This window comes from Malaya genurostris, chromosome 2, assembly GCF_030247185.1.
Source record: "Malaya genurostris strain Urasoe2022 chromosome 2, Malgen_1.1, whole genome shotgun sequence".
NCBI classification, from domain to species: Eukaryota; Metazoa; Arthropoda; class Insecta; order Diptera; family Culicidae; genus Malaya; species Malaya genurostris.
This window is the reverse complement of record NC_080571.1, coordinates 139,233,293-139,249,837: the sequence shown is the minus strand read 5'-3', so window position 1 is coordinate 139,249,837 and position 16,545 is coordinate 139,233,293. Positions and strand designations below refer to the sequence as shown.

Sequence of the window (16,545 nt, the reverse complement as noted above, 5' to 3'; positions counted from 1 at the left end):
AGCAATCTCATTTGCTTGCTTCAGGTCGGACACAACAACGCGTAACTTGTTTGGCGAAACCTTATCTATTGTTTTTATTGCCGAGTAGTGTTTTGTCAGGTTCCGAGCAATATTTAAAACTCTGAGAGACTTTAATTTGGGCCGTAAGTATACCACCCACGGACCCCCCGAGCCATCGTCTTGGTAAACTTTTTGGCGAGAAGGCAATATCTTAGAGGGAGATGGAGGCATCGGAGAGGGAGATGGCATCGGAGGGGGAAATGGTATCGGAGGGGGAGATGGTATCGGAGGGGTAGATGGTATCTCGGAAGCAAACTCAGCTTCTAAATGTTCCTCGTAAATGAACGAAGAACATTTAGAAGCTTCGCCCTCCTCCGAGACACCCCCACTGTCATCAATATTCATATTTAAAGTGCGGGAGTAAAGAAGTCTTCCGCACTTGAAATGAGAATGAAAGAAATAAAATGAAAAGAAAATATATGAATAGTAAAAGTAGAAACAAAAAGTTTGAGAAAATACTTAACAGTATGTCACGGTAAGCTGTTAGGTGAGTTGCTCCTTCACTCCTTCGTTGTGTCTCAGCGTGACCTTGACTCAAGATTTGGCTGCTGCGATGCGGGTAGCAAACAATAGAAATAACTGCTGCCCGAGGATGGGACAATAGCGTCTACTGTCGATACCGATACGAAACCGGTGCACAGACAGAGCTCACTTGCGGGGATGCTACTTTTTATCACTTTTATTTAATAGCCTCTGCTGTGATAGGCACCTTCGTCTTACCGATGTCGATTGTTAAAAAAACGCGTGTGTTCACTTCGAACATTCGGTTACGAATGAGTATTAAGTTATATATCTGTTGGATTTTTGTAATATGTTGATATAAAAAGATGAGGAGGTTTTATGTCTGCTTATCTATTCGAGGTAAAATTCGATGTTTAATTTGCCGTTGGACAAAAATGGCAACTCCACCATCCATTCCAGTAAACCTGTCAAATCGATGAACCACATAATGTGGATTGCTTTTCAATTTGACATTTTGTTTAAAAAATGTTTCTGTCACAATGGCAGTATGAATTTTGTGAACTTTGAGAAAATTACAAAAGTCGTCTTCATTCGATTTTAAAAATCGAGCATTCCAATTTAAAATATTCAAATAATTATTTAACATCGCTGTTAAATTTTAAGTTCATTATAATATTATTTGCAAATTGGATTTGAAATGCTTAAAAAAGTGATGGAGTCGAATTCATTCAGCTGGTCATTTGAAAAAGTTGATCTTGTATGTAGATCATTTTGTTTTCAGTTATATCGCGTAAATCGACATCGTTTAAATAAGCGAAAGGCATTAAATTAATCTTGGTAGGTAGATGTTTACCTGTTACGCTAGCGTAACTGTCATTAGAAGATGATGACTTGGTCGATCTACAAGTCAATAAATTGTTTTCGTTAGAAGACTAATTGGAAGGCGTACCTGGGCTGACATTATGCATCTCGAATCGAGTTTCTCGAAACGATTATTTTTGAAGTCGATTCGACTAATTTGTGGCATTACGTATCGCGTTCGACTTCTTGATCGAGATCATAACAATGTGGTACTAGATTTCGACTGGCGCGGTTCGAATTGTCAAATAAAAATAAAATAAACAAACCAATACATATTGCAATCACGAAAAAAATGAAATATTGTTTGGATATTTCCGATCACATTAATGCGGTTTTAGTACTGAAAAGAAGGAAAATGTTTGTAATATGAAGTTTTGTTTGGAATAATATGACTACATTTCTGCAATTTCTTTCAATTGAGATACCGATACGTTTTCAATCTATTTGAAAGAGTAAATAATTTTTGAAGTGCGAGCTTATAAACAAGTTATAGATAAACCTTTGAAATTATTATAAAATATACTCTGTGTTTTTCATGTATTGTGGCAAATTTGATACGACGTACCGTATTTGTAGTTTTAATGAAAGGTTTTTAGGTTCTGCAGCATTCATTGTAGTGTTTATAATCTATCTATGTACTATTGAAGAGTCACATCAGAGTGTTTATCACGAGATAGCGATAACGATTACTGATTATAGAACCTTATAAATATTAAAAAAACATAACAGCGTATAATTGAAAACTGCCCAGTATATTTGAAAATTTCGGAAAAAAATTTATATTATTTGTACACATACATATTTTATTTGTATATCACGACTCGTGCAGGCTGACTAAAAACTAACTCGTGCAGACTGACTAAAAATTATGAATTTTGCAATTGTGTAAACAACACTCAATCTCAATTCTTCGAAATTCATTATCCATTTATAAATTTTTGAATAATATTAATCAAACATACCGCAGAAAATCACAAAACATTAGATTGAAATAAATCTAAATAAAATTTTCAATTATCATGCCAAACATTAAATGTAACACACATAAATTTCTACTATTTTCAACTTTTTGCATTAGGAAATCTTTTTCAACATCGCCCACTTTCCTACGCCTCTTTTCACAATTCGTTTTAGTAACGTTTTCCGTCCACCGGTTTCAGAAATTTGATAACAAACTACGGTTACTGGACACAGTTTAGTTTCGACATACTTTTGTTATATTAATTAAGCACCGTGCTGCTTTCAATTGATATGATTTTTAAACGGTCCGAATCAAACATAATATGCCAAACGCATAAAAACATAAAACAATACATTAGACTGAAGTTTTAAAATATTAATATGTTTATGAAAATCTGTGAAGCTATCAATAACTACCTTTAAATACAACGGAACGTATGAAAAAAATCACAGTCGATAGCAATAAAGCTTTCGACCATTTCTTATCGAATTTAGTCGTTTACGAGTTCGATTGTTTTGGTTTCATAATGCCAAAACTTCTCGATAATCTAATACTTCTTCGAGTGAAGTCGAACAATGATCGCGTTCGAATCGAGAACCATAATACGAAACATGGTCGATTCGATGAAATTTTAGTCGAATCGAGATACATAATGCCACCCCTGTTTTTTGTTTTACATTCGAAGAAATAAGTGCCTTAGAAGAATTAGGTGTGGCATTTGCATCGTTTTTTTATTTTCAGAGATGTTCTGTAAATTTAAGTTCTTTGATTTGGCTTGTTCTCTAAGCGAACGAGCGTTTTAATTTTTTTCCCTGGCAGCATATTTCGAATAATTTTATTTATGATTTCCATCACAATTAGAACATCAACATTTATCAGTGCGATTTAACAACACCGTATGTCCATATAATAGTTTTGGTAACATGGCCGAAGCCTTGACAACGACGACATTGCGTTAAGTTTGCAATACCATTATGCCGTTTATAATATTCTCAATGAATTTTAATGTGGAAAATGAAACGTACTTTTTCTAAAGTTTTCAAATTGTTTACATCACTTTGATTGAAGTCTATTAGGCAAAATTCATGAGAAATTCCAGTGCGTGGTTTAGAAGTACCATTCGCTCTTGTTTTCCTAAGTATTACTTGGGAAGGGGCAAAACCAAGCAATTCTTTTAGTTCATTTTTAATTTCATCAGTACTTTGAGCATTTGATAAGCCTTTTAAGACAGCCTTGAAGGGTCCGTCTAATATCATCATATGAATAAAATTTATGATGTTTCTCGGACAAATATCGGATAAGACGTTCGTATTCCTCCGTAGTCGTCCATTTTTGGAAATTTCGAAGAATTTTCTTCTAAGTCGCTACAATCAGATTCACGAAGAATATCGTAAATTTTGTTAGACGGCATATGATCATCATTCAAAATTTTGAATAACGGATTGGGATTTCTTCCGTATTGAATTATTTTTAGCCTAATATAAAAATATAAATTAACTAGGCTAAATTAGTCTACGATTAGACTCCTAGTTTGGATAAGTCTTGATAAAGACTGATTTTGTGGTAGTCTTAATAAAGACTGATTAGTTCGAAGAATAATTCTTTGAATGGTTAGCCTTGAAAAAGGCTCATGAATTTCTTAGTCTTGAAAAAGACTGATTATACAATAATATCACTCATTGTATAGCCTTGAGTGAAATTAGTGTCATAACGAAAACATGACGGGTGGATAATGTCAGAGACATAACTGGAGAACGAATTAAACTGACATGCTTTTCCACACTTCGAACAAATTTTCTTCAGTTTGAGCGAATTCTATGTCTATTTATTATAAAGAAGTTAAACGAACTTAATAGGAATACGTTTGTATCGAATCTGACCAGATTTTCGATAATTGCATTTCATTTTTGATAATTGCATAAGTGAAATGATGGCTACGGCCAACGTTTAACGAGTAGAAAAATCGAATAAAACCAAATAATTTCCACTTATAACGCAAAATAATCATACATATTTTATAAATTTGGAGGGTACCTTTAGTGAAATGTCTAAACATAATAATTTGTCGTATCTCAAACATATAGCAATATATAAGTCTTAAATTAAAAATAAGAGGATATAATAAAACAAAATTTCTACGAATCTGATCGATTTTGGCTGTTTGAGTTTGGAAACTGGAAATTAATAAAAATATTTAAAGAAAAGCATTTTATGAGTTTCATAATAACTGATTCGATTGGTCAATTTATAATGCTGTGGTGTATTGTTATGAGTAGCCATATTTTCACTACTCGTATTGTTTATGGGAACTACTATGTATCTGAGTATTTAAGAGTTTTTTAAGGAACTACATAGATGTATAGGTGATCAATCGACCACAACTATCACACTCAGCATTCGCATTTCTCACTTATGAATCGAATTAAAATCATACTAAAGATTTTGATCGACAACAAAGAATGAACCACTTCTTAAAAATCATGATCAATGGAAACAATTTACTACTCACGAGAGCCCGTAGGGGGTTGCGCCGAGTTCTTATTTCTTCGCAGTATGAGATAAACGAAGATAAAGGCCCATAACTTGCTGAGTTTTGTTCCGATAGACATGAAAATTTCACAGAATATTCTTGAAATGTTTTACTATAAGTAACAGTTCGGCTGAAAAGTTCGTATCGTTTAATAGAAACACACTGTTTTTTGCCTAAATTCGTTTTTATTATTCAACATAATTGCCATCAGAGGCGATACAGCGATTATAGCGATCTTCCGACTTTTCGATACCATTTTTGTAGTATGATTTGTCCTTTGCCTCAAAATAGGCATCAGTTTCAGCGATTACCTCTTCATTGCTTCTATATTTTTTATCAGCGAGCATTCTCTGAGAACAGGAAAAAGTCACTGGGGGCCAAATCTGGAGAATACGGTGGATGAGGGAGCAATTCGAAGCCCGATTCGTTCAATTTCAGCATGGTTTTCATCGACTTGTGACACGGTGCATTGTCTTGATGAAACAAAACTTTTTTCTTCTTCAAATGAGGCCGTTTTTTTTAATTTCGTCCTTAAAACGCTCTAATAACGCTATATAATAGTCACTGTTGATGGTTTTTCCCTTTTCAAGGTAGTCGATGAAAATTATACCATGCGAATCCCAAAATACACACGCCATAACCTTACCGGCCGATTGTTGAGTCTTTCCATGCTCTGAGTTCGGTTCATCGCGTGCAGTCCACTCAGCTGACTGTCGATTGGACTCTGGAGTGAAGTGATGGAGCCATGTTTCGTCCATTGTTCTATATCGACGAAAAAAATCGGTTTTATTTCGATATAACAGCTCCAAACACTGCTCAGAATCATCAATTCGTTGTTGTTTTTGATCGATTGTGAGCTCACGCGGCACCCATTTTGCACAAAGCTTTCTCATATCCAAATATTCATGAATAATATTTCCAACACGTTCCTTTGATATCTTTAGGGTGTCAGCTATCTAGATCAACTTCACTTTACGGTCATTGAAAATCATTTTGTGGATTTTTTTCACGTGTTCATCGGTAACAGCCTCTTTTGGACGTCCACTGCGTTCATCGTCTTCGGTGCTCATATGACCACTTACGAATTGTTGCTTCGCCCGGTGCAGAGTCTGGATAACACTCATCAAGCCATTTTTTGGTATCGGCGGCACTTTTTTTCATCAAAAAATAGTGTTTCATCAACACACGAAATTCCTTTTTTTCCATTTTTTTCACAATAACAAAAGTAGCTTCACTCAAAATGCAATATCTCACAAACTAATAATCAGACAGCTGTCAAATTTATACACGTATCTTTTGAAGGTTGGTACTAACTGAAAATGGTATGGATTTAACTCTAGTGGCGCCCTCTCATAGAAACGATACGAACTTTTCAGCCGATCTGTTAAATACAAAGAAAAAAAGTACAGGTGTGTAATGTCAGAGACATAACCGAATGTCGTGAATATGAATAAATCTGACACTTTTTCTTTATACTTCCGAATATCAATTAGTTGATCGATTGTGTGAATTGTGCAAGTTTTATCCTTTTACACTACTAGAATTTGAAACGATACACCTAAACTACAGTACAGATTAGTTACATTAAACATTCTGACATACAAATATTACGAAATAACCGGTTCTTTATGATAAAATAATGGTGATACTGAGAAGAACCTTTTATGAAGGCGTTTGTGATGGAGAGTGACAAGTTGAGTTCAAATTCCGATGGATACATTTGACTTCCGATGGATACCGCTGACTGTCTTAGTCGGTGCTATGCATTTTATATAGCAAATCAGCAGAAAGTTTACTACAAACTACAACTGGTTGAAAAATGGGCCGTATACAATATAGTGAAGTAAAATTTCACATAATTCTTTGGGTATAAAATTATGGTTCTAAATGGCATCGTAAAGAATTTTGATGTCAATTATTTCATTTCGGATTTCCATATTTCAGTAAAAGAAACTATCAAAATGCTGTATGGGACTAATTTCTGGCATCCTAGAAGGGCCAAATTGTATAACTCTCTAAGATATTAAACACTGATTGAATATAAATGATTTTAAACACTGTTGCGAATTTAACACTGTGAAAATTGCAAAAAAAAAATAATCAAATTATCTTACATTTGCACTACACTGCTAATTTTAATTTTCTATTTACAAAGAAGCAATCTTTATAGTTTTTTAGGCAACATTTAAAGCCATTAGAACTGCTGATTTTGCATAATGTTCCACATTATTGTCCATTTTCCGTTGTATTTTGCTCCAATGCAAACGACCATCAACAATATGATGTAATCGAAGGGAAACTAGCTCTGCGACCTGAGCGTTTGAGGTTTTGTACAACGCTAAATGTCTGCTCTAATTACTGGCGACTGCTACTCTCGACGATCGAAGTCCGAATTTAAGCACGACCTGAGCGTTTAAGGTTTGATACCATGCAAATGGTTTGCTCTCATTATTGACGACTGCTCCACCTGATGACCGAAGTCCAAATGAAAGCATTGCCGACTGCTCCACCTGACGACCGAAATCCAAATAAAAGGATTGCCGACTGCTCCACATGACGATTGAAGTCCAAATGAAAGAATTTCCTAAGCGTTTGAGGACTTATACCACGCAAAAGGTCTGCTCTGATTATTGACGACTGCTCCATCTGACGACCAAAGTCCAAATGAGAGTTACGACATGAGCGTTTGAGATTTTTAACCACGCAAAAGGTGCACTTTCCGAAGCTGCTGGTTGATTAAATCATTCCCATGACGTCTGCTTCCATCCAACGCACAAGAAGAAATGATCGATTTTCGCATTTTTGCCTTTCTCATATAGAAAGGTTATGCAAACACTTGAAAAACCGACTAGTGAAAATTGGCAATGTCTGTGTGTGTGTGTATGTGTATGTGTGTGTGTGTGTGTGTGTGTGTGTGTGTGTGTGTGTGTGTGTGTGTGTGTGTGTGTGTGTGTGTGTGTGTATGTGTGTGTATGTGTCAAATAATCTCACTAGGTTTTCTCGGAGATGGCTGAACCGATTTTGACAAACTAGGATTCAAATGAAAGGTCTCGTGGTCCCATACGGAATTCCTGAATTTCATCCGGATCCGACTTCCGGTTCCGGAATTATAGGGTAAAGTGTGCTCAATATTGTACACCGTCACTTAAACCGGCGAAGCAAAAAACGTGAAAATTTTTCTAAACTGGTCTCAAAACTACACAAATCGATAGTCATTAGCAGTAGGCAACTAAACAAACCGATTCCGGCTATCCTGGTTCCTGGTATCCGGTTCCGGAAGTACCAGAAATAGTGGTCATATATACCAAAATGGATCTCACTCACTTTTCTCAGTCATGGTTTGACCGATTTCCACAAACTTAGATTCAAATGAAAGGTCTTCCGGTCCCATACGGAATTCCTGAATTTCATCCGGATCCGACTTCCGGTTCCGGAATTATAGGGTAAAGTGTGTTCAATATTGTACATCGTCACTTAAACCGGCGAAACAAAAAACGTGAAAATTTTTCTAAACTGGTCTCAAAACAACACAAATCGATAGTCATTATCAGTAGACAACTAAACAAACCGATTCCGGCTATCCTGGTTCCCGGTATCCGGTTTCGGAAGTACCAGAAATAGTGGTCATATGTACCAAAATGGATCTCATTCACTTTTCTCAGCGATGGTTTGACCGATTTCCACAAACTTAAATTCAAATGAAAGGTATTCTGGTCATATACGGAATTCCTGAATTTCATTCGGATCTGACTTCCGGTTCCGGAATTATAGGGTGAAGTGTGTTCAATATTGTACACCGTCACTTAAACCGGCGAAGCAAAAAACGTGAAAATTTTTCTAAACTGGTCTCAAAACTACACAAATCGATAGTCATTATCAGTAGGCAACTAAACAAACCGATTCCGGCTATCCTGGTTCCCGGTATCCGATTCCGGAGATAGCAGAAATAGTGGTCATATATACCAAAATGGATCTCACTCACTTTTCTCAGCGATGGTTTGACCGATTTCTACAAACTTAGAGTCAAATGAAAGGTCCTGAATTTCATCCGGATCCGGCTTCCGGTTCCGGAATTATAAGGTAAAGTGTGTTCAATATTGTACACCGTCACTTAAACCGGCGAAACAAAAAACGTGAAAATTTTTCTAAACTGGTCTCAAAACTACACAAATCGATAGTCATTATCAGTAGACAACTAAACAAAACGATTCCGGCTATCCTGGTTCCTGGTATCCGGTTCCGGAAGTACCAGAAATAGTGGTCATATATACCAAAATAGATCTCACTCACTTTTCTCAGCGATGGTTTGACCGATTTCCACAAACTTGGATTCAAATGAAAGGTCTTCCGGTCCCATACGGAATTCCTGAATTTCGTCCGGATCCGACTTCCGGTTCCGGAATTATAGGGTAAAGTGTGTTCAATATTGTACACCGTCACTTAAACCGGCGAAACAAAAAACGTGAAAATTTTTCTAAACTGGTCTCAAAACTACACAAATCGATAGTCATTATCAGTAGACAACTAAACAAACCGATTCCGGCTATCCTGGTTCCTGGTATCCGGTTCCGGAAGTACCAGAAATAGTGGTCATATATACCAAAATAGATCTCACTCACTTTTCTCAGCGATGGTTTGACCGATTTCCACAAACTTAAATTCAAATGAAAAGCCTTCCGGTCATATACGGAATTCCTGAATTTCATCCGGATCCGACTTCCGGTTCCGGAATTATAGGGTAAAGTGTGTTCAATATTGTACACCGTCACTTAAACCGGCGAAACAAAAAACGTGAAAATTTTTCTAAACTGGTCTCAAAACTACACAAACCGATAGTCATTATCAGTAGACAACTGAACAAACCGATTCCGGCTATCCTGGTTCCCAGTATCCGGTTCCGGAGGTACCAGAAATAGTGGTCATATGTACCAAAATGGATCTCACTCACTTTTCTCAGCAATGGTTTGACCGATTTCCACAAACTTAGATTCAAATAAAAGGACTTCCGATCATATACGGAATTCCAGAATTTCATCCGGATCCGACTTCCGGTTCCGGAATTATAGGGTAAAGTGTGTTCAATATTGTACAACGTCGCTTAAACCGGCGAAGCAAAAAACGTGAAAATTTTTCTAAACTGGTCTCAAAACTACACAAATCGATAGTCATTATCAGTAGACAACTAAACAAACCGATTCCGGCTATCCTGGTTCCCGGTATCCGGTTGCGGAAGTACCAGAAATAGTGGTCATATATACCAAAATAGATCTCACTCACTTTTCTCAGCGATGGTTTGACCGATTTCCACAAACTTAAATTCAAATGAAAGGACTTCCGATCATATACGGAATTCCAGAATTTCATCCGGATCCGACTTCCGGTTCCGGAATTATAGGGTAAAGTGTGTTCAATATTGTACAACGTCGCTTAAACCGGCGAAGCAAAAAACGTGAAAATTTTTCTAAACTGGTCTCAAAACTACACAAATCGATAGTCATTATCAGTAGACAACTAAACAAACCGATTCCGGCTATCCTGGCTCCCGGTATCCGGTTCCGGAAGTACCAGAAATAGTATCATATATACCAAAATGGATCTCACTCACTTTTGTCAGCGATGGTTTGACCATTTTCCACAAACTTAGATTCAAATGAAAGGTCTCCCGGTCCCATACGAAACTCCTGAATTTCATCCGGATCCGACTTCCGAATCCGGAGTTATAGGGTGCGTATTAGAAGAGTTTGTGTGTCATGTTAGTTGGTGGCCGTACGAACCGACTTCGATTATACCGGTTCTCGGGTTCCGGTGCCGGAAGTGCATATAATAGTGAACCCATTTCGTTCTCTCAAGGATGGCTTACGCAATCAAAGAACTGTTTTATTCTGTATGTTATGCATAAACAATACCTTGGTTTCTTTCAAAAATCAAAGAGAAAATTTTTGAATAGAATACCACAATATTATATGTACATGAGAAAGGCATCATTACACCACTAGGTGGATTAAAACAGGTTTTTTTGCATAAATATCTGTTTATTAATCTTATTTTTGTGTATTACATCAACATTTTACAGTGTTTTGACCCTTTGGCCTTTCATCTTTGTTGTTCATACGATTCGTTATTAATAATAGGTGTTTTAGTTACTCTTGTTCCACATACTAATGTTTAATCATATTATATATTTTAAATATTTATAAAATATCTACCTACTTATAACTATCCCTAACCTAATACATACAAATTTTGAATTATTTGTATTTCAGAGATTGAGCACCAATCTTCAAATTTCGTGCAGTATTGTTCGAATTTTTGTTCTAATATATCCAGGGAAGCCATCTCATGTACTTCACTATTCCTTGTCCAAGGGGGTAGATTTAGAATCATCTTTAAGATCTTACTTTGAATGCGCTGAAGCCTAAGTTTGTGTGTTCATGCACAGCCCCGCCAAACAGGGACTGCGTATTCAATTGCGGGGTAGATGATTTGTTTATAGACAGCCATCTGATTCTTCAGGCACAGTTTAGATGTTCTACAAATCAGCGGATACAGAGACCTAATGAGTATGCTGCATTTTAGAACGATTTTGTCAACATGTGACCTGAATATCAGATGTCTGTCAAAGGTGAGTCCTAGATAGATAACTTCGTCGGACCATTGGATGACCTCATCACCGAATCGTATTCGGCATTCGTCTGATGGAACAAGTTTTGGAGATCTTGAATGTGGAAACAAGATGACCTGAGTTTTTGCTGCATTGATCACAATTTTCCAGCTTGTAAAATATTCAGTTAGAGCGTCCAGACCTGTCTGTAGTTTATTCTTCAGAGCATTAATGACACGACCTTTGTAAAGAATGGCAGTATCATCAGCAAATTGTGACAGAACACCACCACCCGGAAGAGGTGGGATGTCTGATGTAAAAATGTATAGAATGGGACCTAGGATACTTCCTTGGGGTACACCAGCAGGAATAGTAAATCTTTCTGAAAGTGCATTATTCAGAGAAACCTGGAAAGCTCTATCTGCAAGATAATTTTTGATAATTTTAATAAGATACATGGGAAAATTATACCGATGCAGTTTAAACACCAGGCCATCGTGCCACACATTATCGAATGCCTTTTCAATATCCAATATTGCCATGGCAGTCGTTTTGGACACTGATTTGTTTTGCTGGATGACGTTGTTAACCCTTGTGAGTTGGTGGATGGTGGATCTTCCTTTCCAGAACCCAAACTGTTCTTTCAGTAATATATTCTGTTCATCTGCGAAAGCAAGAATTCGCCTTTGTATTGACTTTTCAAACAGCTTGGATAGGGCAGAGAGTAAGCGGATGGGCCGATAGCTCTTGGAAAGGGAAGGATCTTTCTCCGGTTTCAAAACTGGGATAACTTTAGCTAACTTCCACATTGAAGGGAAGTAACCAAGCTCCCAGCACCTGTTAAAAATTTTAGCTAAGAAGACAAATGAGCGAATACTCAAATGTTTCAGCTCAATGTTGAATGTGTTGTCGAAACCGGGGGCCTTCATATTTTTGGATTTTTTCACAATAGCTATCAGCTCATTCGCAGTGACTCTACTTTCCTTAGAAACCAAGCTGTCTGATTGTCAACCTCAGCTACGCTATCTGCAACGGCTATTTCATGTGGACTAACAATGTTGAGTCCTAAATTGTGAGAACACACAAACTGCTGGCCTAGCGCATTTGCCTTCTCTACTGGTGTGATTAAAGGTATTCCTTCAGCTGCGTCCTGGGGTGACATCAGAGGAGGAATAGGCTTCGGTTTTTTCTTAAGCACCTTCGTTAAGGACCAGAAGGGCTTTGAATGTGGGAGAATTTCTGGAAGTTCCTGTTGCGAAGCTTAGATATCCTTTCCTGGATTATCCTAGTTAAGTTGTTATAAGAAGTCTATCTAGGATGCCAGTTCGTTGATACTGCCTCCGGTAGATATTTCGAAGTCGGATGAGTTTCTTGGTGACACTGAAGAGAGGAACTCGGCATATGTTGTACTGGAACAGTCCTATCACGAGCGACTGTGATTGAATGCTGGAAGGAAGATAGGGCTGCATCGATTTCCATCGGGAAATCAAGTGGCAAATCGATATTAATAAGTTGGTCGGCGATTTGTTGAAATCTGACCCAGTCGGTGCGATAATAGTTCCTCCGAGGTCGAATAGGCACTGTTTCTGGTGAAGATCCCAACGTCAATATTACTGGAAAGTGGTCAGAAGAGCGCTCGTTGAAGACAACCGGAGAGCTGTCTATGGCGATGTTGCTGATGAATATATCCAAAATGGAATGAACTCCCGATCTGGAAAGTCGCGTTGGTTGATCCGGAGCGAGGATGTTGTACTGTCCAGCTTCGTAATCTTCGGCAAGTACGATTCCGTTTCGATTCTGTCTTTTGTTTCCCCACAGCTCATGACGTGCGTTCAGGTCCCCAGCAATGATGAATTTGTTCTGTCGTCGAGTGAGCATAGCCAGATCTCGCCTCAATTATGCACACGTAACATCTCGAAGATTTGTTTGTTTGGGGCAGTACGCTGCAATGATGATGATGGGTCCCATCGTCGTTGTAATCTCAATTCCGATGGCTTCTGTAAGTTGCAATTTAAAGGATGACTGTGCTGAATGGATCGTTTAACTGCAATGGCAACTCCCCCTCCTCTGGTAGTTGTCCTGTCGAGCCTGTGAATCCTGTAATTGGAAATAAAAATAGAAATTTCAGGTTTAAGATGAGTTTTAGTTAAAATAGCAATATCAGCATTCTTCTCTTGAAGAAAGTCGGACAATTCAGCAGTTTTGCTCCTGAGTGAGCAAGTATTCCAATTTACTATAACCAACCCATTATATTGCATATTCGATGATGAAGTTCGTAGTTTTGTTGTCATTGTTTCAAAAATGACGATCAGTTGTTCAGCAGAGAATAAATCACCATAGTCATCCTTTGCTTGTGGTTGATTATTGCCCCATCCAGGAGGGATTTTCGAGGAAGATTCTTTTTGTGATCCAGCGGCTGAATCTTTTGGATTGCTGCGAGGAAGTGGCGGCAAATTCGGAATATCCCTCTTCGGTGGGAGCCGTGGGAAATTAATTTCATCCTTCTGTGGAATATTCTTGCGCGTTGATTGTTTACGGGACGCCTGTTGTCGAATTTTTGTGAACTCAGCACGTTTGGGACACGATTTGCTAGTAGATGGATGGTAACCATCACAGTTCACACATTTTACAGCGATGTCATCTAGTAGGCAATCGTTGATATTGTGTGGTTGGGCACATTTCCCGCACCGACTTTTCATGTGGCAATTCCTCGCTCCATGGCCGTAGTTCAAACAGTTCGTGCACTGTGTGACATCCCGATGTACCGGTTTATACTTTTGCCATTCGATGATTATGTGAAATAACGATTTAATCGTTTTCAGTTGACTCATGGTGATGGAGCCCTTCTCCAGATGAATCAGGTACAGTTGATCTCTAAACTTTTGTCCGTATTATGTCGTTTCATTTTAAACACCATCACAGGCTTTAGTCCAGCCTCCGACAGTGCCTGCTTTAGGTCGGCTTCCATCATGTCGGGTAGTCCTCGAAGTACAACCTTCATAGGTTTGTTGGCGGCAATATCGTGTGTGAAGTATTCCGCTTTTGTCTGCTTCAGATAACATTCCACTCCTTTGTAGTGGTTCAAAGCCGGAACAGTTATTTTGTAGCCTTTGGCTTCAGACGCTTAGCATCCTCCTCGGATCTATGGCGCGTTTTACCCATACCTTGGGTAGGTAGAAACTGCGAATAAAAGATAAAACAAAATCGAAATTAATCGTAGTAGGTTATTCGTCTATCCACATCGAGTGTTAGATGACGAATGATCGATTTTCATTTGTTTTCCCCTTTTATACGCAGTCAGTTGAAGATATGTGTTGAATATCTCAAAATCGTCGTCCTTGTGCGAAAAAAACAAACAAAAGTAAAGAGTTTTCCGCGTTGTTTTCAAAGTTTGAGAAAACTCAATTTTTGAGTTGTTTGTGGTTATCTCACAGTATTCATAATATTATCCTAAATTCCTGTTCATATTTTTGATGAAATGGTAAAAGAATTATGTTGCTGCCTTTAATACAAGTCGAGATATTCACGATTAAGTTCTGCCCATTCTTCCATATGGCTAATTTTGAAAAGGCACTCCATAGTAAAGTAAGTCGTATTCGCGACAAAAGTTTTTTCAAAAGTGTTAGACCCTACCCGCCCTTAAACAACATGCACACATTAACACGTTGACTGCCACGACCATTCGTTTCCGAACGGAATATACGAGTTATCTCGTAGTTTGGCAGTCAACGTGTTAAATATATTAGGACATCATTCAATTAAATATATTAAAGAACATTATTCAATCAACCCTTTAAACGCTATAGTTGAAACGGTCGCAAAATTCCTCTGATTTATTTAACCTTACACTCATTCGAATGAGGTTTTCGACGCGCTTACACTTTAACAATTTCGTGAATATATTTATTAGAAGATATTATCTCTTTCGCAGGTTTTGCTAATATAAGTGAGGCAGAAAGAAGCTGTAGACTAGAACAACAGAAAAGCGATCAATGGCATGCATTTTCTGAAGGAGAGCTTATCTTAAAGCATGGGTTTGTAAATAAACGAAAAGGTGCACTATATGTACCAAGACGTCGAATGCTGTTACTTACAACTGGGCCACGGTTGATTTATGTAGACCCTCTACAGATGGTAAAAAAGGGAGAAATTCCATGGAGTAGAGAGTTACGAGCAGAGGCTAAAAATTTCAAAGTGTTTTTGATACATACGGTAAGATTTTAGTAGTATTCTTAGCATTAGTATTTCATTAACATTATTGTTTCACATGTTTCACAGCCTCATCGTATCTATTATTTAGAAGATCCGCAAGGATTCGCGCTTAAATGGTGTGAAGCAATAGAAGAAATTTACAATCAAGTGTTTGGGAAATAAACTAGTTAAATTTGCATTAATTTTATTGTATTGTAATCATTGGAAATTCAAATAAAGTTTATATTTCATCATAGTGGAATTTGTTTTGGAGCTTCCTTTGAAAAATATAGAGGATGGTGCACAACACACGACCTATAAACGTGACATTAAAAGGCAACTTTCAAACGATGATTATATATGAAATATGAAAGTTGAAACTTTCAAACTCACTAAAATGTACTGAGATTTGAAAATAGGATAAAAGTTAGAAAGTCAAAATCATATTAATTCCTAACGTCTTGAAACCTGCTTGTCGCACCATTAGTTTAACGATTAGGAAGAAAATCAAGAAACCCTGATACAGGGTTTGGATGAACGAAGCAGTGAAGATGAGTAGTATACATGCTTCACGACGTATGACATTCATGAATATACCTACTTTATGAACCATGTTGCTTTTGAGGAAGCGTGAGCCTTGTTGCTTTATTGGAATGGCTTCACGAGAATGAAAGAGAGCAAACAATATTCACCCATACTACTGTTGCTTTTTTAAATTTTTTAAATAACTATTTTTTTTTTGAGTTGGATCTCGTTGTCACTCTTTTTCTAGGGAGAGAGGAGCTTCCATTTTCCTCCTGCGAGGATTGAGGGGCACTTTGTTCGTGGTTCGTCTCGTCATCCATTGCCGCATCAATGGTATTGTTTCGTTGCTAGCTG

At 37.5% G+C, this 16,545-nt stretch overlaps 1 protein-coding gene across 5 annotated transcripts in view; it reads left to right on the top strand.

The window, feature by feature from the left end:
* Nucleotides 1–15,922, top strand: part of LOC131429847 (3-phosphoinositide-dependent protein kinase 1) — a 259,510-nt gene extending 243,588 nt beyond the window's left edge. For all 5 annotated transcript variants that reach the window (XM_058594254.1, XM_058594252.1, XM_058594253.1 and 2 more), the window contains 2 exons: nucleotides 15,407–15,687; nucleotides 15,754–15,922. In XM_058594254.1, coding sequence (XP_058450237.1) covers nucleotides 15,407–15,687; nucleotides 15,754–15,849 — 377 coding nt within the window. In that variant the 3' untranslated portion in view covers nucleotides 15,850–15,922. The remainder of the gene's footprint in view (nucleotides 1–15,406; nucleotides 15,688–15,753) is intronic.
* The last annotated feature ends 623 nt before the right edge of the window (nucleotides 15,923–16,545 follow it).